This window comes from Nicotiana attenuata, chromosome 3 (assembly GCF_001879085.1).
Source record: "Nicotiana attenuata strain UT chromosome 3, NIATTr2, whole genome shotgun sequence".
Lineage (NCBI taxonomy): Eukaryota > Viridiplantae > Streptophyta > Magnoliopsida > Solanales > Solanaceae > Nicotiana > Nicotiana attenuata.
In genome coordinates this window covers 68,187,588-68,211,841 of record NC_031991.1, presented here as the reverse complement: position 1 = coordinate 68,211,841, position 24,254 = coordinate 68,187,588, and the positions used below count along the sequence as shown (strand labels likewise).

Here is a 24,254-nt window from a genome sequence, read left to right as displayed (position 1 = left end):
TATCTCCTCCTTTCTCTTTCCTCTTTCTTCTCTTTTTTCCCGATTTTTTCTTTCCTTGCTTTTAGAAACCCTAGTAGGGGCTGTGTTCCACCAATGACAGATCCGGCCGGCGAACATTTCCTCCTTCCTTGTTGTGTCACCCCTAACCCCCTCCTCCGGCCGGCGATTTCTTTCACACAGTTGCGTTACACATTCTAAATTTTTCTTAGATTTTGCATTGATTGTTCATGTTTGCCTTGTGAGATCTGAAGAAGTTCTGTCTCTAGTTTTCGTTTGATTCTTTAAATTGTTGCTTCTTCAACAATTGTCTTCATTTAACCGGCGGCGACGCTCCACGTAGCGGTGGCCTGGATATTAGTGGATTGGGGATGGAGTTTGGGGCTGAGGAACTTGAAGAGATTGTTACCTTTTATTTCATTGTATTTCAATGTATCTCACTGTATTTCATATATTTCAGTGTATTCACTGTCTTTAGTTTTTTCTACTTTTTCAATATATTCACTGTATTTAATTCTATTCAATGTAATTATATAATTTCAAAGCTTCACTTTGTTTCACTGCTTGTCCAGCAGTATGTATTCAATGTATTGTAGAATGTATTCATATATTTTTTTAATTAATATAATTTATGTATTCAGATGTATATATGTATTCAAATGTATTTGAAGTATGCATTCATATGTATTTGCACTATAGATGACCTGTTATACTTCATGTATTCAATGAATTTTTATGTATTTAACTGCATTCAATGTAATTATATAATTTCAATATATAAATCTATTTGTAAAGATACCACTAAAAAATATTTTAGTAAAGATACCACTAAAAAAAAGAAAGGATGGATTGAATTTTTGAAGATTAGGGTGTTTTTCGGTTGAGAATCTTTTCTATAACTGGAAATACAAATTGTTTGTATTATAATTAGGGGTGTTAATGGTTCGGTTCGGCCGGTTATTTTATAAAATTTGTATCATACCAATTTTTCGGTTATTCTATTATGTATAATAAAAATTAGACTTTTCGAAACCGTCCCAATCATGTCGGTTTCTCCTCGGTATCGGTACGGTTTGGTAAATATCCGGTAATTTTTTTAAATGTCATGTAAAAATCACTAGTAGAAGTAGAATGCAATAACATACGTACTTTTATAGGACTTAGCAAAACTCTCTAGGCATTTTTACAGTTTAAAAGGTGATAAATTAAGAAAATATAAAAAATGGTAGAGTATAGATCCATCAACTATTCTACATCAGCGTAAAAGAAACTAAGCAAATACAAAAAAATATAAATCACATGAGTGGAAAGATATTAACCAAGCTGGGTCTCAAGAATAAAGTCTATAGAAGATTAAATATTCAAAAAGATAAATCTAAATCATACGAAAGGAAACATATTCATTACATTGTAGTTTGCTACTCATAATCGCTACAATACCTTGTGTTTTGCTAGTGAATATGCTGGAAATAATTTAGTTTCAATAGGAGTAGCATAATAAGTTTGGGAATTAGAATTTTAAGTTTATTTACTTGTTGGCTTGTAACTATTTCATAATTCCAATGCCCCAGAAAAAATTTAATGCTATATTATTTTTAAACTTAATAGATAAATATATTTTCACATTGTAAATTTATTAGGCACGGTTTGGTATTTTTTCGATTTATTTTCATAAAATAAAAACCCTACCCTAATTATCGGTTCGGTTATAGATTTATATAAAAACCTATGGTTTTATTAAAAGAAACCTAAAAATCGGTTCGGTATGGTACGGTTCGGTCGGTTTAGTCGGTTTTTAAATATCCATTGACACCCCTAGTTATAATTGTGTGTGTTGAGTTATATTAGGAGTCTATCGCGTTAATTGATTCACTTACCATTTTTAAACAGCTGAAGAACTTTTTTTCTGCAAATTTCGTTATTGTATTCACGAATACAGTCGAATACATTCTCTGCTTAGCTGGACTCCCCTGTTTTCCGCCGAATTTTGCTACTGTATTCATAAATACAGTAGCAAAAATACATCGAATACAGTTTATAACAACTGAAAACATAACTATAGAAAGTAATTTAGTAAATGGTAGCTATAGCAAGCTAATAGTCACTAAAACATAGTGGTTTCTAGAAATTTCTCTTTTAGAAACATACAGGAGGTGTTCGTGAAATTACTCATCAAGGAGAAAGGAGCATTTGCATCTATACCCGCTTTTTGGGTCACGTTTTAACTTGTACCCGCTTTGCAAAAAAAAATTGCAAGCGTACCCACTTTTTCGCGTAACTTCAGCATACGGGCCTGAAGTAGCAAAGACAATCACGCAAACTTCAGCATTCTAGTAGACGGACCTGAAGTAGCAAAAATTGCTGAATCAAGTGTACTGAAGTTTTTGTTTGTAATTGCTGAACTTAAGCATTCTAGTGCTGAAGTTTTGTTCTCTATTTGCTGAAGTTTTTATTTGTAATTGCTGAACTTAAGCATTCTAGTAGCTGAAGTTTTGTGATGCTGAAGTTATTTTGTTCATTTGTAAAAACTTCAGCACTAAATAAGCTGAAGTTTTTTTGTCCTTGATTCATTAGTTTTGTCATTAAGCTTTTTCAAAAACTTCAACAGAAGATGCTAAAGTTATTTAGTTCATTTGTAAAAACTTCAGCACTCAATAAGCTGAAGTTTTTTTGTCTTGGATTCATTAGTTTTGTCATAAAGCTTTTTCAAAAACTTAAGCAGAAGATGCTGAAGTTATTTAGTTCATTTGAAAAAACTTCAACACTATATAAGCTAAAGTTTTTGAAAAAGCTTTCTAACATACTAGATAAATAATCACCTTATTCTTTCATAGTGTATTACTACTATAAAATAATCAGATTGCCAACAGTATCTAAACCATAAATTTTGAAAACAATAAACGTGAAAAGAACAGAATTATCATGAAAAGAATCACTAAGTGTGAACTTCCCGTACGTGGAAATATTCACAAATTATTGTCTACTAACTTACGTAATTATTTATAATTTGTTTTTAAATAATCTGATAAACATACTTATGGCAATCATCTCATGAACTGAAGTTTCATAGCAGCACCAACAGCAACAGAAGAAAAAAGAAGAAGAAGAAGAAGAAAACGAAGGAAGGAGGAGAAAGGGAGCTGAAGTTGTTTAAAAAGTGGGTACAAGTTAAAATTTTTTTAAAAAAATGGATATATATTAAATGGGAGCGACCAAATAGGGCGCCCCGTGCAATTTTTATCAATTTGTCTTGTCCGTTGGAGCTAGCTTCGGTCATATATGACCACGAAATACCTCGGTGTTCAAACATCTCAGAGCAACATTTACTAAACCACGACTCTCACATGCTTAGAAAACAAATTAAGGAATCTTTAGAACTTCCACAAGTTGCGTCTTAGTAAAAGGCTTACGCAACTAATTTGAATTATGCAAGAAATACCCATGCCAAATGGATGATCATTTTACATTTGCGTGAACCAATTAAATATTCTTTCTCTGATCCTCGTTTCAAATAGGACGGTTGCCGGTAGGGATGTCAATGGTTCGGTTAGGCCGATTATTTTATAAAATTTATACCATACTAATTTTTCGGTTATTCTATTATATATAAAATTAGACTTTTCAAAATCGTCTCAATCATGTCGGTTTCTCTCGGTATCAGTACGGTTCGGTTAATTTTCGGTAATTGTTTTAAATGTCATGTAAAATCACTAGTAGAAGTAGAATGCAATAACATACATACTTTTATAGGACTTAGCAAAACTCTCTAGACATTTTTACGGTTTAAAAGGTGGATAATTAAGAAAATATGAAAGATGGCTAGAGTATAGATCCATCAACTATTCTACAATATCGTAAAAGAAACTAAGCGAAAAATATGAAAGATGGCTAGAGTATAGATCCATCAACTATTCTACAACATTGTAAAAGAAACTAAGCAAATACGAAAAAATATTAATCACACGAGTGGAAAGATATTAACCAAGTTGGGATTCAAGAATAAAGTCTATAGAAGATTAAACATTCAAAAAGATAAATCAAAATCATATGAAAGGAAACATTCAATACATTGTAGTTTGCTACACATAATCGCTACAATACCTTGTGTCTTGCTAGTGAATATGCCAGAAATAATCTAGTTTCAATAAAGTAGCATAATTGGTTTGGGAATTAGGACTTTGAGTTTAATTACTTGTTGACTTGTAGCTGTTTCATAATTCCAAGGCCCAAGAAAAAAATTCAATACTTTATTATTTTTAAACTTAATATATAAATATATTTTCACACTATAAATTTATTCGGTACGGTTCGATATTCTTTCGGTTTATTTTCATAAAATAAAAAAACCTACCCTAATTATCAATACAGTTATAGATTTATATAAAAACCTACGGTTTTATTAAAAGAAACCTAAAAATCGGTTCGGTATGGTATGGTTCGGTCGGTTTAGTCGATTTTTAAATATCCATTGACACCCCCTAGTTGCCAGGTCATATACAGAGTATCAAACAATCTAAGTAAGCACTGCTTTTCACAAATGCATTCACAGTGCAATAAAGCTCAGAGCAATTTCTTGCTATCTCTGAAAAAGGGCAATTGTTTTTAAAACATGTAGTCAAGTGTATGGATCATGAATAGTATATTATCATGTATCCAAGGAGAGGGGAAAAAATTTAAGGTGCAACGTCATAATTACAGTTTAGGAGTAATCCAGATCTCAAATCAAATACAGAGGATTTAACGGTGTTGTAGTAAATAAATATCAGATGATTCAAACAAAGGGAACTTGCACTTGCAACCAAAGAAACCCTTCAACATTCACATCCTGTTGATCTTGATTGATTTCCGCCAGCAACATCGATAGTATCCGGAAGGTATCTACAAGGTAAAAGATAAAAAGAGCAATTAACTTCAACCAAAATCCTTGAGATCTTAAAGGGTTTTGAGATGCAAATATTGGCAACTTCACTGTGTCTCTCAGATGATTTTCAGAATTCTACTTTTATTATAGACATGTTAATATATTTCCAATTTCAAAATGGATTCCGTCAGATTACCTCTACATGTGAAATAGCACAATCAAATTGGAACCGAATAAGTAATTTCAAGGTCCTTGTTTTAACTAATCTTCTTTTTTCTCAAGGTCCCTGTTTTAACTTATCTTCATCAAGCATATCTATCAAGATCAGGACTCCTCGGATTTCTGAGATCATCTCTAGCTTAAACGACATTGATTCTTTTAAAAATAGCGCTTCAGACACTTCCACTTCGAAAAGAATAAAGCACTTTTTGTTTCCTTTAGTCATAAGCCAGGCGCTTAAGAACCAACTAGGGTTCAAAATATTTGACAATATGGCATGCTGAATGCATCCCCTACCTACATGATTTGGTAAACTAGACATCCTAATTGGAAGGGGAGTACTCACATTTCTTCTTCAGGCTCATTTTTCAGAGCATTTTTGGCTATACATTGGAAAGCTGCATCCACATTGAATCCCTCCTTTGCGGAGGTCTCAAAGTAAGGTATCCCCTTGGAGGCACACCATGCCTTGGCTTTCTTCTCAGAAACCTGCAATCCACACAACCAATTTTATGACAGCAATGAACCATCCATCTACGCGCCGCCCAAAGATGCCAAAGTCAGTTAGAGCATCACTCAGTGAGGAAGATTTATCAGGAGAGAAGTTGACTAACCACTCGACTGTTGCCACCATCAACATCTATCTTATTCCCCAATACAACAAATGGAAAGTTCTCAGGATCAGATGGGCTGGCCTGAACATTAAGGAAAGAACTTCTCAGAAATCAATTCTACACGTCAGAGCTTGCAGCTGCAGCCAAATTACAGGTTATACTACCTGGATCAAGAATTCCTCTCTCCAGTTGTTAAGGTTCTCAAATGACTTCATTACATTCACATCATACACTAGAACACAACAATCTGCTCCACGGTAGAAAGCCACACCAAGGCTTTGGAACCTTTCCTGCCCAGCCGTATCCCATATCTAAGGCAAAAACAATGAAGCCCAGTAGATTAGAAGGGAAATGTGTCAGCAATTCTGCAAAAGTATTCAGGATTTCCGATTTCCAGCCATATCACTTAAGTACCATATATTTCAACGTGTCAATCATTAAAGTACCATATATTTCAATCTGTCAAGTCATTAAAGTACCATATATTCAATCTGTCAAGTCATTAAAGTACCAAATATTCAATCTGCCAAGTCATTAAATCAATTAAACCTGAAAACCATGAATTTAGGAGTGCTAATTTCCAGTATAGTTGAAGAACTGTTTGTTCGAAACGGATATAATTACACTACAGACTACATGAAAATTTTATTGGCTTTGACAAATATTGCTCAAGGAAGAAGGTTATTAATGTGCATTAAGCTTGTCTATAATTAGAGTTTGCAAAACAAATACATTGCTAGATTTCAAACTCACCTATGACACTGGATGTGGTAAATGATAAATAGATTTATCAAGAATAGATTTTTTTCCTTTGAGCTAATGCATCAAATATTTTCGCTGCATCTTTCTTGATCTATTGCTTTTAAAGCAAAGCCTCTGGATTATTGGTGTAACGTGTGTGGATAGAGAAAAGATGGGAATAAAGGAAATAAAAGAACTCAAGAGTTGTTTTTACTGCCAACAGCCTCCAAAATCCTGTTAGGTGACTCAATAATTTGTTCAATCTTGAGAGGCATTCCATTTTGAGTATAAAACACCCCAGTTCAGGATGAGGATACCATTGAAGAACTTTTGTCATTCCCTAGAGTTCTACAAATCCTGAAATATGAAGCTAAGTTCTTCCCATTTGAAAGGCAAAACGTAGAATTGGGACTTGGGAGTACGAAGCTACAGAAAATGTGACACAAACACATTCAAAGATATCACATTAAACTCCTAAAATGAAATCAGCGGACTTGTCTTAGTGCAGAAAACAACAGTATCCTATGAGAAATAAATCATGTTATCGTTATTACACAATATGGATATTTAACTGAAAAGCAAGAGGAACTCTGTCGCAAACTACTTCTTAAAGTAAGACGCTTGCTATGGAGATACTGCTAGGATAAGCAACCTTGGCATTGTTGGTCAATACAAAATATGCATTAAAGCTGCAGAGTTAATGGTCAGTCTAGAAGGGGACATACGTGATTTAACACATCCAAACCATGTCCCTTTTCTAGCGAATAAGCACAGCAACTTTTCGCAGGCACTACTCTACTGTAATTTAATCACATGTTGACACATGTGTTTGTTGATAGAAATGTAAGTCGTGAGAATTATTAGATTGGAAAGTAGTGCTAATGAGTAATGAGTACTAAACAAGGAGAAAGCAGTTTCACGGAATACAAGAAGACTGGGAATATTTTATTGGATGCTCCTGTGTCTTGAATCTAACCTGTAATGTGTATAACCTATCCTCAAATTGAACTTCTTTTGTCAAGAAATCAGCTCCAATTGTGGCTTTGTATTGGTTGCTAAACTTGCGATTCACATACCTAAAAGTAATTATAGAGAAAAGTATATAGTAAGAAGAAATCCAGAAAAGGAAAATGAAGAATATTTACTTTACAATTCAACAGAGAGAAATTCGAGAGTACTGGTTCATCAGAGATGTCTTCCCCACCCTACAAAAGGATAAAAAGTGAGTTTGTAATAAACTTTAGATGATAAACTAGCATACATTAAACTCATGAATTTATTGCACATTAGTAATTTAAGGCTTCATGAAGAGGTCTACTAAGAAAAGTTCAAATCAAACAGGAATAGAAATCAAAGAAACTTAGAAATGCAATGATGTCAATATATCATACTCCGTACTAATAGTTTTTTGATTACTTTTGATCTCATCTAAAAGCTTAAGTTGTTAGAGAGAATAAACTTCAATATGGTATTAGAACAGGCTAAGGTCATGAGTTCGAGTTCGAGTCTCAGCAGCAAAAAGAATTTCCGCGTGCTTGGCTCATCGAAAGAAATCAAGCCCACACATGAGAGGCGTGTTAAAACATAATTAAGTAAATAAAAATGTGTTCTCTCTAACAGCTTTAGCGTTTATGTGAGATAGTCACACTTCAATAATTACAACTTCAAACAAACTATTTTCAAGCTACACACTGTTACTATAAAATCAAAAGGGGTCTCATTTTTTATCAGTCAAAGTAAAAGGCAAACTCTGCTGCTATACAACGTTAACAACAATCTGAAGCTCCCAGATTCTTTTACAATAAATTTAAAGAAACCGAATCCAAGGGAAACAAGTCAACAACCATGGAATTGGGCTTCAATTCGGAAATAAAAAAAAAAATCCAAAAATTATAGGAAAAGTGATAATGAGATCGGAAAATATGTAAGATGAGAATTTAGGAAATACTAACCCGCTATCACCGAGGATTATGACCTTGAGAAGCATCCGCCTTCGAGAAGCCATAATTTCTTTTTTAATCTAAAAATGTGGAGATTAAAAATTCAATTAAAAAAAACAGAGATATTGGATTGAATTTTGAGAAGATGAACGTCTTGGTAGGATCAACTATGTAGACAGAGAGAAGGGGAGGGATTGGGTGGACACAAATGAATTCTCCTGGTTTCTATGATTAGTTTAAACGGTAGACAAGAACAAGGTTAAGAAAAAACAAATGTAAATTTTTTGAGTGCTAAAGTGCCAACTCTAATGATTCAGAAACTCAATCGTTACATCACTATTACAGCGAGGATTGCGCTTGTAAATCGAATATTCTTCTTTATTCGTATTCTGTGTTTACCCAGAACTTTTACTCAAGGCTAATTACACCCCAAAACTTTTTTCTTTTAATAACCTGACCCAATAGATTTACATCCATGGTCTTTTGTTCCCATGCTAGCTCACTATAGATCGGTTTAATGATCCATTTCAAATGTTCTTTTAGTTATAATTTTTTATAAAAAAATCAGTAAAATTTAATACTTACAATTAATTTTTCTAAAAAGAAAAAAATCAAGTGTTTCCTGCAGGAAAAAAATACTAGTGTTGAAAACCATATACTTCCAATCTTTCATCCTAGAACAACAACAACAACATACCCGGTATTTTTCCACACCGTGGGCTAAAGCAACATACTCAGTATTTTTCCACACCGTGGGCTAAAGGAAGGGCAGTGTGTATGCAGATCTTACCCTACCTTGTGAGGATAGAGAAGCTGCGGCTCAGGAAAGCATAAGCACTACATTAATGAAAATATAGACAAGAAGGAACAGTACAAAAAAAACCATATAAAAGCAAAATAATCTTTCATTATAGAAATGAGGGGGAAATTGTACTTATTTCTTAAAACGGAATGCTCATTGGTGTAATAATATAAGTTGATGTCTTTTTAGCATAATAATTGAATAAAAATAGAGAAAGGCGGAGTCTTCAAGCTAAAAACTTACTTCAGTGGCATAATTGTGGCAACAAGATAACGACAAGAATGATAACAATCACGTTTTTTGAAATTTGAATATTACCTGTACATCACAATGGCCATGAATTCGGGTCCAGATTACTACTGTTTGGACAATAGTGCATAGGACAAAATAGAGCAGGTCAAAACAACATGAAACCAAGCCAACTGCTTCATTTTATATTCCTACATGAAAGTATAGTCAAAATAGCTGTGCTCCAATTAACTCCAAACCCTTTGCCAATGGACACAGTTTCAAGGGTCACATTTAACTGTAACTACCGGCTTATAAAGACCACGCTTTTAATAATGGTTAACACTTTCACCTAGTGAAAGTTCTCAAGACTACCTGAAGTCATTCTATCTTTACATGTAACAATAAAAAATTTGCAGTAGTACCTAGATCAATTGATAATTACAAAGAGCAATGGCATATAAAAGGTATGCCAAATTCAAACAATTCTCTAACCGAACTACCACATCCAACAAATTTCTGATAAGAGTTCATCACATTGCTCCTTTTCTAACCGAAAAATTCACTCTTTTCTGTTTGCCTTCTACTCTATTCTAATATCTCGTCGACCATCAATACTAGGGCGTGTATTTTGAGTTGTTCTTAGGCCTTCACTACTTGAACCAGAGGGATGTGGGCCGAATTCACTGGTAGGTCCACTGCATTCACTCGAGTTCTGCGCCTGGCTTTCTAGTGCCATCTTTCTAAATTTCTTAAGGTCTTCCTTGTACTGAGCAGAGTCGAAATCCGAGCTCCCATAAGATTCATATATACCACTATGTCCAGGTCTAAGTCCTTCATTTAAATCATCCAACGGCAAATTTCCTTCTAAAGCTCTGACAATCTGCATAAGAAAATATTACCTTTGAATATTAAGCCAAGACAATTCTTCTTTGACAGTATTTACAAGATACCCAAAAAAAAACGGTAAGCATGAAATTTAAAGGCAAAAGCCATTCGAAAAGAAGAGTAGATGAGGAGAGAGGAAGACTAAGTTTTCAAGTTGAGATCTCAAAAATCAAGTATAAAGATTTACTTTGGCTTAATTTATATTAGAAAATATAGCCAAACTGTATTTCTGGAACTAACAAGAAGAACTGGTATTTCATATGCTTCCTAAATACTCGAATATAGTGTAACCACCTTGTTCAAAAAAGATGATGACAGATTCCAAATTATTTCAGTTGTATAATCAAAGCTTCCGCTAAGCTTGATGCAAGCTGAAGCAGAATGCATGCGACTCTTAAAAGTTAATGAGGATGCTATAGTGGATGTATAAAACTGAGCTTGCAGAAGAAGCAGAAGATACCTGACTCATACGAGGCCTGCGACGTGCCAGATGGCGCACACAAACAGCAGCACAAGTAACCATGCGGGTCATCTCAGTAGAGTCATAATTCTTCTCCAACCTTGGATCGGCTAGAGTATCAAAGTTGCCATCATCCAGGGCCTGGGTAAGCAAAGGCCTCGCCTAATTTCATGAGAAAATTGTTACTTTTTCAAGGAACTAGTTATTTTGCTTTTATATTCAGTAGGGGATGGGGAGCAGGAAGTAGAAGAACATGGATGCTCTTGATCATCTTGACGGTTACAAATAATAAACAAAAAGACTGAACAGTCCTTTATAACAAGTGCACCAGTGAAAGGATATCATCATGATACTTTTGTTTACAACTAAGTGCAGATAATATAACGGCAAGCACTGCTACCAATTTGCGTTAGGAAACGAGGTGGAAGATCGGTCAAATTCTAATCCACCAACATGCCAGTTTGATGGGAAGAGAGTTACAGTCTCTGGTCAATATGCAAGACAAAGTCCCAGCTTGATGGAGTAGAAAGATGAAAGAAAGCTAAGCAGGCTAAGAAAAAAAGAGGTTTAGTAAGAGAGAAACCTGAATGCCAACACCACAAACAGAAGGCTCGTAAAAAAAATGGCGGTGAAGTAGTAGCTAAAGAAGACTTGCCCTATTGCTGCACTTTTCAAAGTAGGCTGATGTTGTGGAGACTGGAGAGAGTTCACAGAGAATTTTGGCAACTATGTCTTACTGCCAAATGTTAGGTGGCATGAGTTACTCGTTCTATTTTGTATAGACTTAGTAGAAATAAGATGCCTGTCCCGTTGCCTTTCGTATAGACTCAGACGTAAATGAACAGCAGCTATAATTAGTAAGAGAAAAGATTGATTAGTAAACACATTAAATTGACAAGTAAACCTAAGTTTCACTGAAACATGATATCCTTTATCTTGTTGTAATAAGATATAGAAACTAATGGCATGGTGCAGCTACACCTTCTCACTGAATCAGCAATAGTAGAGAAACCAAGATGTATCTGCAAAATTCCTGGTAACAACATCAAAACTCTACACTGACATAGATTCATCCAAAATGGAAACACACAACAAACAATAAAATAGAGCTCCGACCATTTAATATACCAAAAAGTTCTAATTCACCAAAATATCGAAGTAAAGAGGACAATCAACTCCAAGGAACAGAATGCATAAACTCGTAACTCAGGAAGCACGTGGTGTATTAACCTCCTGCCCATTCATGAGTTTCGAGGAAAAGAAAACAATGCTGCGCACGCATGAGATATGTCTGAACAATATTTAGTTGACCCAGATTACTGCACCACTCAAGAAACAAACTTACCCAGTCAACAATATTATCATCAAGGTAGTGTTGAGCTTTATCAATTGGCCGTCGTCCAGTTATAATCTCCAAGAGCATGACTCCAAAAGAGAAGACATCAGACTTGTCAGTCAATTTCCCAGTAAGAGCATACTCAGGAGCTAAGTACCTGCAAAAGATAAGATGTTAATGAATGAAAAGCTATGGAGAGTTCAAAGCTAACCCATAAATGAATTAGGATCAAATATTGATTCGATGTGCTATAGTAACTGCAAACTAATACTGCACGAGGAAATAGAAAACGTCTTTAAGAGATATGCAAGAGTATTACCCAAAAGTTCCCATTACTCGTGTGGAGACGTGAGTATCAGTGTCATAATTCAACCTCGCAAGCCCGAAATCAGCCACCTGGAGCACAGATAACAAATGCATCTAGCAATCAACTTATCAAGTACAAAGGGGGAAAAAAGGAGGCTATCACTGCTAACGCAACCCAGCTCTAAACTTCAGCAGCTACATGATTAACAACACTCAGATCACATTTGATTATCTGTGCTTTAGAAAACCAACCCAGCTGACAATATTTAAAATTCAGCACAATCTAGGTTGAAATAAGAAATTTGAAGGCAAAAAGAGCAAGAAGAACTTATTATTATTTCTTCACTTTAGATCGTGAATACAAATCCACAGAAGATTTTTCACATTTAGTAGTTCAACTTGACAGGTAAAGGCACAATTTCCATATTCCCCAGCATGTAACTTTGAAGATACTTTCAGCTCTACATCAGGTTCCATCAATTTTCTGTGTCAAATGGCGTAATTCTTATTTGAATATTGTACTCAAACAAAATGTTGACATTTCAAAGAGAGAAGCATATATCAGGTTCTCAGAGCTGCCAATCAATGTATGATCTGATGTCTATTGTTAAAATATTATCTTACTGCAATAATAATAAACAACGCTCAGCAGCAGTTGATCCACTGTTGTCAATCAAAGTGCCGAAGTAAACAAAGGAGAGAAAAAAGCTCAGCCTTAATTGGCAGGATATCATTGCATTAAGGATCTTTTTTTTTTATAAGCTAAGAAAATATTATTAAGGCAAAAACCAAGATCGAAACAAATTTACAACATAACAGAAATCACCATATAGCAATTAAGTACACTCATTCAATGAATCTGAAAAGTCTAAAACATCAGAGAAGTCTTCTACTGTCCTCTCCTTACACCACTGAAACAGATTTTCTTAACAATTATACTTTACAACTGCTATATGTTTCCGCTCTCCATCAAAACACCTCCTATTCCTTTCCCACCATATATTCATTGCATTAAGGATTTAAGGGCAAAACTTTTCATTTAACCTCAACATTATATGTTTCTTATTTATGATGGCTGTCCCTCGTAGCCAGGCATTCTCCACGTGAACAAAGCTCTTGCTTTTTAAAGTAGATCATAGTGGAAAGTAAAGGCATGTATTACCAGAAACACTAAAAAACAACTCCACATTGATGTACACACCATACACACAGAGATGCAGAATTGTGTACTCCACCTTTGCATCAAAATTGTCATCAATAAGAATATTGGAGGCTTTGATATCGCGATGTATGATCTTGGGATGACCTGCCAAGATAGAGAAATTTCAACAGATTTAAATACTTATCAGGAATTTTCCTAACTAAAACAAGAAAGATAATAATCAATTAGTAGAATTCTGCAACTCATGAACATACAGTCTTCGTGCAGATACGCCAATCCTCTTGCAGAGCCTAAAGCAATTCTCAGCCTAGTTTCCCAGCTTAGTGGAGAATGCTCCTTGCCTGCTGTTATGTCTCCTTTTTCTTTGTATTAAAATATAGGTAAAAGAAGTATCAATAAGTGAAAGGTAAAAAGTTAACAATAAAGTTAACAAATTCAACCATTCACAATAGAAACATTTACCTCTTGAGCAACAGCCATGGCATGATAAGACACCAATAGTCTGATGCATCAAGGTTGCTAGGTACTATGAAAGTCTTTTCTTTTTTATAAGGGGGTACTATGAAAGTTTAAAACTCACACTTGAAAATAACAAAAAATTAGCAGTTCCCTGCCTACTTTTCTAGGTGCAACTAGAAAGATCCAATGGCAATTAAGCTCAACGATAAGGGATATTTTCCAGGAAATGTGTTAAAAACATAATAAAGAAAAGAAAAAAAAAAGTGGGGAAGGAAATAGGTTGGACAACCTGGAACATATACTTCATAAAAGTCTTATTCTCAAATAACGAAATAGATTTAACAAAACGCTGAAACTCAAAGGAGTTGGCATCATAAAGTTATACTTCTTGGTTGTAGCTTTCCAGCTTGCCTGTTAGTGAAATATGTCAATTTCTTCTATACTTGCATGTTAATTTGGAGGAAATTAAGTAGCATTCTTGTTCTTTCTCCTTTAGAACGCACTGATTTGGGGTGAAAAGTTATGGGGCAACAAGAAGGGTTGGGTATTAGTAAAAGAGGAAGGAATGCAACCTCTTCGAAAATGGAGAAAGAGGATGTAAATGCTTAGTTATTCCCTTCCAGGCGTACCAGACCACTTGAGGGGAAAAAAGCCTAAGGCAAGAAAATCTCTGAACACCCGTTCCCTTACCCTTCACATCCCTCTCTTTAAACAGCACTAAGTGATTGGTGCTTATTTGTGCACATCAAAGCTTGGTTATTTGTAATAGCTGTTCATCTGCAAACTAATTTTCTCCTACTAATTAAGCTTAAATTTAGATCATATGGTGAGGACTTCATCTGCTCCATGAAATGACTAAGAAGAACTTTTATTAAATGCAAGTAATACAGCCGAAAGATGGCAGAAATTTGGAAACCATGTTGCCCATAAAATGTAGAAAATAAACGATATGAGACCCTGAGAACTAACCGTGCAAGTGGAACTCCAAGGTTTTGTTTGGGACAAACTCATAAACTAACAACCTCTGGACCCCTGAAATGCAATGTCCAACCAATGAAACAAGATGCTTGTGATGAACGCGACTAATAATCTCCACCTCTGCTTGAAATTCACGCTCTCCCTGCCCACTTCCAACTTTTAGTTGCTTAATTGCAACCTCCTTCCCATCACGGAATACTCCCTTGTATACATATCCAAAACCACCCTGACCAAGGAGGTTGGTAACAGAGAAATTTTCGGTAGCATATGCTAATTCTTGATAGGTAAATGTAGTTCTGGAGAGACTCAAGTTGGAATCAGGAGTTGTTTGTAGAAAATGTTTGTCAGAACTCAAGTTACTGCCAGTAGAAGGTGGCAGTGGAGGAGTAGATCCATCTACTGACGATACTTGTGAACCTGATGTAACAGCTGGTGGAGGAGAGGGATTTAGTGGTATCCTCACCATGTTTTCTGCTGATGGAGGAGCATTTTGTTTCCATTGATGATGTTGACCTCCAAAAAAATTATCTGAGCATGAAACAAGCAGGAAAAAAAAACCATATTAGGTAATAATTATGATGATGTTGTTGTTGCTGATGAAGATGTTGTTGTTGTTGTTGTTGATGATGATGATAATAATAATAATAATATCATGGGAAGATTGCAAACAAAGATTAATGCGGTCCCTTCTCTGACGAAAAGGCAAATTACAGACAAGACACTCCCCAAAGGTGCATTCAACTGAAGTTGGTACTTAGGACATATAAGTGAGAAATACCATAAACTGAAAGTTGGTCTTAGCACATATAAGTGAAAAATGCCGCCAAAATTTTGAGCACAAAACCCTGATATAACAATTTCATTTTGTTTTTTAGCTTCCATTACTTATTTCTAGACTCTACTTCTGGAAATATTAATCCGTTAAAAAGTACTAAGCTGACAGCAAAATAATGTGGTAAAGCTAAAACGTAATGATTTTGCATCTAAAAAGTGCTGAAGAACTGGAACATCAAATATACTCCCTTCCAGCTAATAATACCAATAGAAATAAGAATATGATGCACTGAGGCTTAAATCTTCATTCAATCATCATAAACTTATTATAAAACACGAATATATTTCTCTTAGTTGATTATTCCTGGGATAAACAAGGATAATATTCAAAAGATCTCATCCTCCTCAATCATAACCAAGGACACAATTTGAATTAGTTATGCAGTAAGGGATGATGAAAATTAACAGCTTTGTTGTTGCCAAAATGCATAAGAAAAGTTTTGTGATAGTCCACTGTCCCTCAAGTTCCACAAATAAATTGAAAACACAGTGCGTAAGTAATAAAATTAAGAGCAACTGAGGGCAACTGTTCCACTAAAGAACATGACAAACTCAAATAAGTAATAAAATAGCATGAAACAGAATCTCCATTTTTAGACAGGTGCTAGAGAACAAAATATCAAAACGTGCCAAGACTAAGGTCCAAATGCATATTAAATTTAGAATTAAAAAACACTTGTGTACATTCAGATTATAATTAATTATTCATAATCATTTTCACCCAAATGACCCCCAATAAATGTTATACTTAACAAGTAAAATTAATGACTAGCAAGAATGGATGACGACTTCATTAAGCAGCTATAGGCGTTGTATCAACCTAACTAAAGTAAAATACAAGACTGATATTACTAATATTGCAATAAAAGAAATAAATAAGTTAATACCAAAATCGTCATCAGAACCAATAAGAAATAATCACAAAGTTTCACCTTTGGGACCTTGTGAAGGAGCATGACCAAAACCATCCAATCCAAGACGCCTTTTTCTCCTCTTATACCAAAGGGCAAAAATGCCCACGCAAATAAGCACAAGTGCTCCCCCAATCCCAATTCCTACTCCTAGTGCCACTAAAGTAGTACTGTTAGACGACGGAGCACCCGTTCTAGAGGTTCCATTACCCGATGTAGGCGGCGGAATTATCAAGGTCGCCGGAGACGGTGGACTAGCAACGCCTGTAGACGGAGGAGTTATACTGGGGTCCACCGGAGGTGGCAGAGCAGTTGCATTATCCGACGGCAAAAACGGCAACGTTGGGCCCGACGCCACTACCGGAGGCCCAAAAGACATTACAGGACTTCTCTTTTTTTTTAAGAAATTTCTTTTAGCACTCTGAAACTAAGATCTTGTAATTTTTTATTTTATTGTTGCTATTTGTTTTTTTGGGGTGGAGTGGAGGATTAGAGTGGACAGTTGGAGTAGCGACCAGACATAAGAAAAAGGTTTAAGACATGGTGGAGAAACGTGAACAGTGAAGAAGATGCAGAAATGGAAAATGTGAAACGGCGTCGTTTACAACTTGCGGAATATAGAACACCTGCCTTTTTTAAATACAAGGGGCGCTTGTTTTATGACAGTACTTTGAAGCGTTTAAATCGGAGTCTGCGCACAAATATGACGATACGAAGAATTACGGTTGAAAAAGAAAAGAAAAAGGTGGAAATAAAATAAAATAAAAAAGGAAAGCTGATCGCGCGTGCGATTACAGCATGTGATTGGAGCTTTTGTCGATAGTTAGTGGACTACTGCCCTTCCGTAGGCTTCTTGATCCAAGTTGGTGAACGACCATCAACCTTTTGCCTAGAAGAAAAATGTAGCCTATTTTCGTGAACCGTCACATCATCATACTACGTAGGTGTCATTTGGTATATATTAATACCATGTGAAAGCTTACATATAAAATAGAATAGCGCTTGTGAGAAAGTTGTAGAGAAATATAAAGGTTTTCCTAGGAAGACTCTAGAACTCTACAAAGCTTCTTCAACCTCAAGGACCGGATCCAAGATTGAAGATCTTAAGTCCTTAGGTTTGTTGAGTCTTTGTTATTTGTTCTTCATTGTAACTCCTATCTTGCTTTCTTAGAAGCTGTTTTTAGGAAACCCAAATTCGTAAACTCTCCAGTTTATGTTGTGACTAGGTTTAGTCATAAGTTAAAGTCTTTGTAATTAGAGAGTTATAAAGTGGCTTGTAATAGTGTTATTACAAGTTAGAGTGATTGAAGTCTTTGTAATAGAGTTATTACAAAGTGGCTTGTGGTGAGAGTATCACAAGTTAGTCAAAGTCTTTGTAACTAGAGAGTCACAAAGTGGCTTGTGGTGAGAGTACCACAAGTTAGTTGAATTGAATCCTTTGTAATAGAGTCATTACAAAGTGGCTTGTAATAGGGTTTTACAAGTTAGTGAAGTTGAAAGCCTGCAAGTGTAGGTCGTGGTTTTTGTCCCATTGAGTTGGGATTTTTTCACGTAAAAATCCTTTGTGTTCTTTACTTACTATCGAGCTACTGCGAGAACAATTAGAGAACCTGATTCCCTATACTGGTTGATTTTACAGTTTGTTGCTTACAGTGGGAACTTATAGAGAATCTGGTTCTCTATACAGTGGGAACTTATTATGTGTCTCATTNGTACATAAAGGTTATTTAAGGACAAGGTCTCTAAAATACGCGGTTGTACAATTTTAGGAAAGAAAATCAATTAACAGCCAAGAAATCACAAGGTCTGAGATTTGGTATGAATGAACCAATCACTAGTTTGAAAACCTTTTTGAAGAAGGATTCATCACATATAAATCATACAGACACGTTAAACATGAAAGAAACTTGTCATAAAATCAGTAGAAATTCCAGTATATGAGAGTTCAGCAAAAATTCAGAATTGTATGAAAACAAAGATGTTCAAACTTGGTTCAGAGACCCAAAGTTAGTCTGAAAGAATTAGGGGGTCTTTTGAGCAAACCCTAAAGCAAGGATGAGAGGGCAAGAAACTGAATCGAAATCATGTTTGGAAGCTTCAGAACTCATGAGAAACATGATAGCAAAGTAACATGCAATCACAATAGAAGGATTCAAAGAATATAATGGTAAATACTAATAAGAACAGTAGAAAAAGCATGCTTAGAAGAAACTTAAACAGGGCTTAGTAGAAGGCAAACAAAGAAACTTAAAACTTAGCAGGAAAATACAGTAGAAGGGCACAAGAACACCGGAAAAGTATAGCAGAAAGCATATAGGAAAACACAGTAAGATAAACATATCAGAACATGGTAAAAAATACAGTAAAGAAGCATATCAGAACATAGTGGAAGAAAAATAGCAGAACATAGCATAGAAAACACAGTAGAAGGAAGAACGGAATATAGAAAGCAGTAGAGGAACACACGTGNCTGGTCCTTCAAATTCTGAAGTTCAAGTATCCAACTAGAAGCAAAAGAGTTCACATCCCTTTAAAATGTAATCACATCCTTAGACTCTGGTATTCAACCTAGTTCTAAGCAGCTATGCAAGAAGAGCTCCGTCAACTTGAAAGGAACAGTGTGTGGAACCTGGTTCCACGACCTGCTGACAGAACTGTTATAGGAGTCAGGCTCCCCGTGCTTGGTGTGAAAGGTTGTCAAAATTCCTTCTAGAAAATGGCTTTACAAGAGGAAAAATTGACAACACTCTTTTCCTGAAGAAACGAGGAAGGAACCTACTCATTGTGCAGATCTATGTTGATGGCATCATCTTTGGAGCAACAACTGACTCATTATGTGAAGAATTTGCTAAACTCATGGGAAGTGAGTTTGAAATGAGTATGATGGGGGAAATGAATGTCTTCTTGGGTCTTCAAGTGAAGCAGTTCAAAAGGGGAACATGTATCAGTCAGCAGAAATACATCAAAGAACTCTTGAAAAGGTTTGATATGGAAGCATCAAAGGCCAGACATTGTATTTAGTGTGGGATTATGTGCAAGGTTCCAATCAAATTCTAAGGAATCTCATCTGAAGGTTGCTAAAAGAATTCTGAGATATTTTAAGGGCACACAGAACCTGGTTCTGTACTATCCTTCAGAATATGTTACAGCTGCCTCATGCTGTGCTCATTCACTGTGGATCAAGCAACATCTTGAAGACTTTGGTGTATTTACAGCTTGAACCCGGTACAACACAGGAGGACAAAGCACGTTGATGTGCGACATCACTTTTTTTTTTAGGGATAATGTTGAAAAAGGTTCTGATTTGTATGAAGTTCTGGAAGACGGAAGACCAGGTAGTAGACATTTTCACCAAGGCGCTGAGCGGTGAACACTTTGAAAGAAATCGTCTGGAGTTGGGGTTGATCAAGCTTAACAGAGGTACCTGGTCCCTCGATGATTGGCTATGTTAAAAAGGAAAGGTACAATGCTAAAAAATGTTTCTCGGCGACATCTAACTCAAATCTATATTGTTACAAGTATACACATATGGCAGTACACATATGGAAGTTTCAGGATAAAAACAAGTAAGAGTGACAGTGCACTTCTAGGAGTCTTTGCTCAAATTTTCAAAAACTATCAAGGAACCTGGTTCTTGTCACTCAGGTTAGTAGTCTCTTAAATACTTATATGCCTTTTTAACTGCTGAAGTATAATGTCATTAATTTATTCCCGCCTCTCTCCTAACTTTTGAAGTCTAAAATGTTAAACCTTTTCTGAACTGACCCGTTACCCCCAAAAAAAACAAAAGACACTTCGTTATCTTACACCCAACTAAAACCAATTCTTATCTTCAAAACCAAAATCAACCCTGTCTCAAAAAGAATCCTTCTCTCCAAATGCAGAAGTGAACCCAACTCTATCACTTTCCCAAATCCTAACTCCATCTGAATCAAAACCCCAAGAAGTCTTTGGTAGATTTTGATGGGAGTTTAATTGAAAGGGAACGGGGTAGATATCATATTCTAGAGCGTGAGGCTGAAATTGTGGTTGGGTTTGTAGAAGTCTTGAAGGATGGAGGAATTGGTGAACGTGCTAAAAAAGGGGAACTGAATGAGGGACCTGATCCCTCAAGTCCTTCCTAGGATGCTAATTTTGTTGATGATCTTTTTTTCTAGAGTTCTGTGTTTAAACGAACCTCCGATCCAGTAAAAAGGATTGAGAAAAGTAGGCTGATTGATGATGAAGTGGTGTGACCTGCTGATGTGGTGACTGTGGAAGAGAAAATGAAGTGGACAAATCTCCATTTGTGAGAAAAGAGTTCAAAAAAAAAATGGAGAAAAGAAAGTTGGCTCAGAAAGATGCAGCAGATGATAAGGGTGAACAGATTGAGAAGAAGAAGAGGGAGACATGGACGCTCTGGGAAAGAGAGGGTAGTATGAGTGAGGAACCTGGTTCCTTACAGAAGCAAAAGGTTGAGTCATCAGGTTTGGAGAGGTAAAAAACTCTGAAGTCTCAAAAAGTGTTGTTAGGCAGAGTGTTGACTAATATTGCCAAAAAAAAAGGAGGAACTTCTTGACATTGTTGAGTTCCAAAAATAGAATCACCTCTTTGTTCCCCCAAGTCCCAACGTTTATGCAGAAGAAGTAAAAACTTCTACGTTTTGTGTGATACTCTGATGCTATATGTGCATGGGACTGAGTTTGTTCTTGATGAGAAGAAGCTTGGGGAGATTCTTGGTGATCTGATTGATGGTTCAGCCTACTCAGATAGGTTGAGAACCTGGTCCTCGTGGACCCTTGGCAGAATAGAATGCTAATTTTGAAGGGTGAGAATCAAAGATTGAGGAAACAAGTGGATGAACTGAGAGAGCAGATGATCATTGATCAAATGAGAGTGAATGAACAAATGGACAAGCTCATCAAGGCCTTAGCCCCTTACTTTTCCTCCTGCCCAGTGATCCATGTCTTTCACTCCTTCCAAATTCCCTTGAATTCTTATCCTCCTTTGATGACATTGGTACTTTAGTTGTTTAAATTGTCATATTATGTATTGTTGACACTACTGTGCTTTTATTATAATTACTCTACTATGGAAAATCACTCTATGTTGTGCAATGACATTCACTTGTTGTTCTTGTTATTGTTTATGCTGTGTTGCCCGAGTGGCATGAGTTAATGTTGCTGAACTTCTTATTGGCTGTGCTTCTTTTGTTATTATTTTCGATGATGCCAAATGGGGGAAGTTAAATAGGTGTCAACATGGGGGAGGAACATAATCGAATTGATATGTTGTGTTGTGCATGAAAGATAGCTCTGCTTAGCAGGGGGGACGTTGCTGATAATATGTTGATTAGAGGTTTGATCCGCAAGAAACATGTGAAAAATCTAGTTCTCAAGAGTTATATTAACTTTGGGTTTGTCATCATCAAAAAGGGGGAAATTGATAAGTTATGGTATTTTGAGTTTTGATGATTTGCCAAACAGTCTTGAGGAACCAGTTGTGATCAGTTCCTTAGGTTTGGTTCTTAGGAGGAATATGGTTGATTCGTAGGGGGAACAATGTGGAGATCTGGTTCTTAGGGGGAATATCAATTCTAAGTTTGTCATCATCAAAAAGGGAAAAATTAATAGGTTACAAGTACTTTGGACATAAGTACTTTACTTTATGTTTTGATGATCTAACAAACTTACTATCCAAAACTAGATAAGGAACCTGTTACACATTTACAAGACCTTGAGATCATAAAGTTCCAGGTTGAGATCCAGCGTGGGATATAACTCAACTCTTCAGAGTGGAAGGAACAACTGAGGGAACAGGTCCCTATCAGTTCCTGAGGAGACTGTATGAAGTCAACTCTCCAGCTGGAAAGTTGCTGCCTGCACACGCTAGTGTACAGGAATAGTCCAGCAGTCAACTTTCTATGGAAAGCTTTTTACCTACCTTGCTTACATCGTTGTAAGTGGTGTCACACATGTATAAATACAATCAAGGAAGGTAAAACAACTTACTTCATGAGAGAATCAGATAAAGGACCTGAAGTATGCCTGGTACAATCATTCAAGTTAATCGACTCAAGACTAGGCAGTGTGCCTTTAGATTCACAAGAACCAGATCAGGGACCTGATCCCTTGGTGTTCCCCTGACAGAAGTATGAGTCAACTATACAGATGGAAAGCAACTGCGGAAAGTGACTGCCTGCAACTGTACACGCAACAGTGCAGCAGTCACTTCCCATTGGGAAGAGGCATGTATTAACCAAGACTTGACATCACCATTGTGAATTGACATCACCATAGTAATGTCTTTTTTAGTATAAACCTGGTGCAAGGCACAAGACAATCTGCCAAAGACTTGCAAAATCAGAAACGAAATTATTCTCTCAAGTGCAATAACAACCTCTCTCAAGAACAAAGCTTCTTCAACCTCAAGGACCGGATCCAAGATTGAAGATATCTTAAGTCCTTAGGTTTGTTGAGTCTTTGTTATTTGTTCTTCATTGTAACTCCTATCTTGCTTTCTTAGAAGCTGTTTTTAGGAAACCTAAATTCGTAAACTCTCCAGTTTATGTTGTGACTAAGTTTAGTCATAAGTTAAAGTCTTTATAACTAGAGAGTTATAAAGTCGCTTGTAATAGTGTTATTACAAGTTAGAGTGATTGAAGTCTTTGCAATAGAGTTATTACAAAGTGGCTTGTGGTAAGAGTATCACAAGTTAGTCAAAGTCTTTGTAACTAGAGAGTCACAAAGTGGCTTGTGGTGAGAGTACCACAAGTTAGTTGAGTTGAATTCTTTGTAATAGAGTTATTACAAAGTGGCTTGTAATAGGGGTTTACAAGTTAGTGAAGTTGAAAGCCTGCTAGTGTAGGTCGTGGTTTTTGTCCCCTTGAGTTGGGATTTTTCCACGTAAAAATCCTCTGTGTTCTTTACTTAATATCGAGCTACTGCGAGAACAATTAGAGAACCTGATTCCCTATACTGGTTGATTTTACAGTCTGTTGCTTACAATGGGAACTAATAGAGAATCTGGTTCTCTATACAGTGGGAACTTATTCTGTGTCTCATTTACATACTGGTTCAGTAGTTAGCACTGTGGGAACTTATATAGGACCAGATCGCTATACAGTTTGGTTCATTAGTGTTTCAGTGGAAACTCATAGAGAACCTGGTTCTCTATACAGTCTGGTGGACGCTTAGTTTCTAACAATAAAGGTGACCGGTACCTTGTGAAATGGGAAGGCGAACCGCCCCATAGAGCATCATGGCTAATGGACAAAGATCTCCGGCGACACCAAGGCGATGTGCGCGTGTACGTGTCGATGATTTGTGCCGAGGGCGGCACAAAATTGGGTGGAGGAAAGTGTCATGAACCACCACATCATCATGCCACGTAGGTGCCATTTGGCATATATTAATGCCATGTGGAAGCTTACATATGAAATAGAGTAGCACTTGTGAGAAGGTTCTAGAGAAATATAGTGGTTTTCCTAGGAAGACTCTAGAAACCTATAGATTTGCTAGGAAAGTCCCTCGAAGATTC

At 36.1% G+C, this 24,254-nt stretch overlaps 2 protein-coding genes across 2 annotated transcripts; both read right to left on the bottom strand.

Moving 5' to 3' along the window:
• On the bottom strand, window positions 4,547-8,777 carry LOC109224014 (ras-related protein Rab7-like). Its single transcript, XM_019388548.1, has 7 exons — window positions 8,385-8,777; window positions 7,611-7,637; window positions 7,409-7,508; window positions 5,856-6,002; window positions 5,692-5,772; window positions 5,424-5,566; window positions 4,547-4,875 (listed from the first exon to the last, which is right to left on the bottom strand). Exons 1-7 carry the CDS (start codon window positions 8,435-8,437, stop codon window positions 4,809-4,811), a joined length of 618 nt encoding a protein of 205 aa, XP_019244093.1. The 5' UTR covers window positions 8,438-8,777; the 3' UTR covers window positions 4,547-4,808.
• LOC109224013 (proline-rich receptor-like protein kinase PERK15) lies at window positions 9,586-17,749 on the bottom strand. Its single transcript, XM_019388546.1, has 8 exons — window positions 16,758-17,749; window positions 14,983-15,519; window positions 13,809-13,916; window positions 13,628-13,698; window positions 12,406-12,482; window positions 12,096-12,243; window positions 10,751-10,912; window positions 9,586-10,285 (listed from the first exon to the last, which is right to left on the bottom strand). Exons 1-8 carry the CDS (start codon window positions 17,113-17,115, stop codon window positions 9,986-9,988), a joined length of 1,761 nt encoding a protein of 586 aa, XP_019244091.1. The 5' UTR covers window positions 17,116-17,749; the 3' UTR covers window positions 9,586-9,985.

What these genes read in the sequence shown, in the direction of transcription:
- LOC109224014 (XM_019388548.1), bottom strand. Translation starts at nt 8,437, where the DNA reads ATGGCTTCTCGAAGGCGGATGCTTCTCAAGGTCATAATCCTCGGTGAT. An exon ending in AAGACATCTCTGATGAACCA is followed by an intron (nt 7,509 to 7,610) that starts GTACTCTCGAAT and finishes AATTACTTTTAG; the next exon opens with GTATGTGAATCGCAAGTTTA. An exon ending in GAGAGGAATTCTTGATCCAG is followed by an intron (nt 5,773 to 5,855) that starts GTAGTATAACCT and finishes CTTAATGTTCAG; the next exon opens with GCCAGCCCATCTGATCCTGA.
- LOC109224013 (XM_019388546.1), bottom strand. Translation starts at nt 17,115, where the DNA reads ATGTCTTTTGGGCCTCCGGTAGTGGCGTCGGGCCCAACGTTGCCGTTT. An exon ending in CGAGTAATGGGAACTTTTGG is followed by an intron (nt 12,244 to 12,405) that starts GTAATACTCTTG and finishes TATCTTTTGCAG; the next exon opens with GTACTTAGCTCCTGAGTATG. An exon ending in GCAGGCCTCGTATGAGTCAG is followed by an intron (nt 10,286 to 10,750) that starts GTATCTTCTGCT and finishes TTTCTTATGCAG; the next exon opens with ATTGTCAGAGCTTTAGAAGG.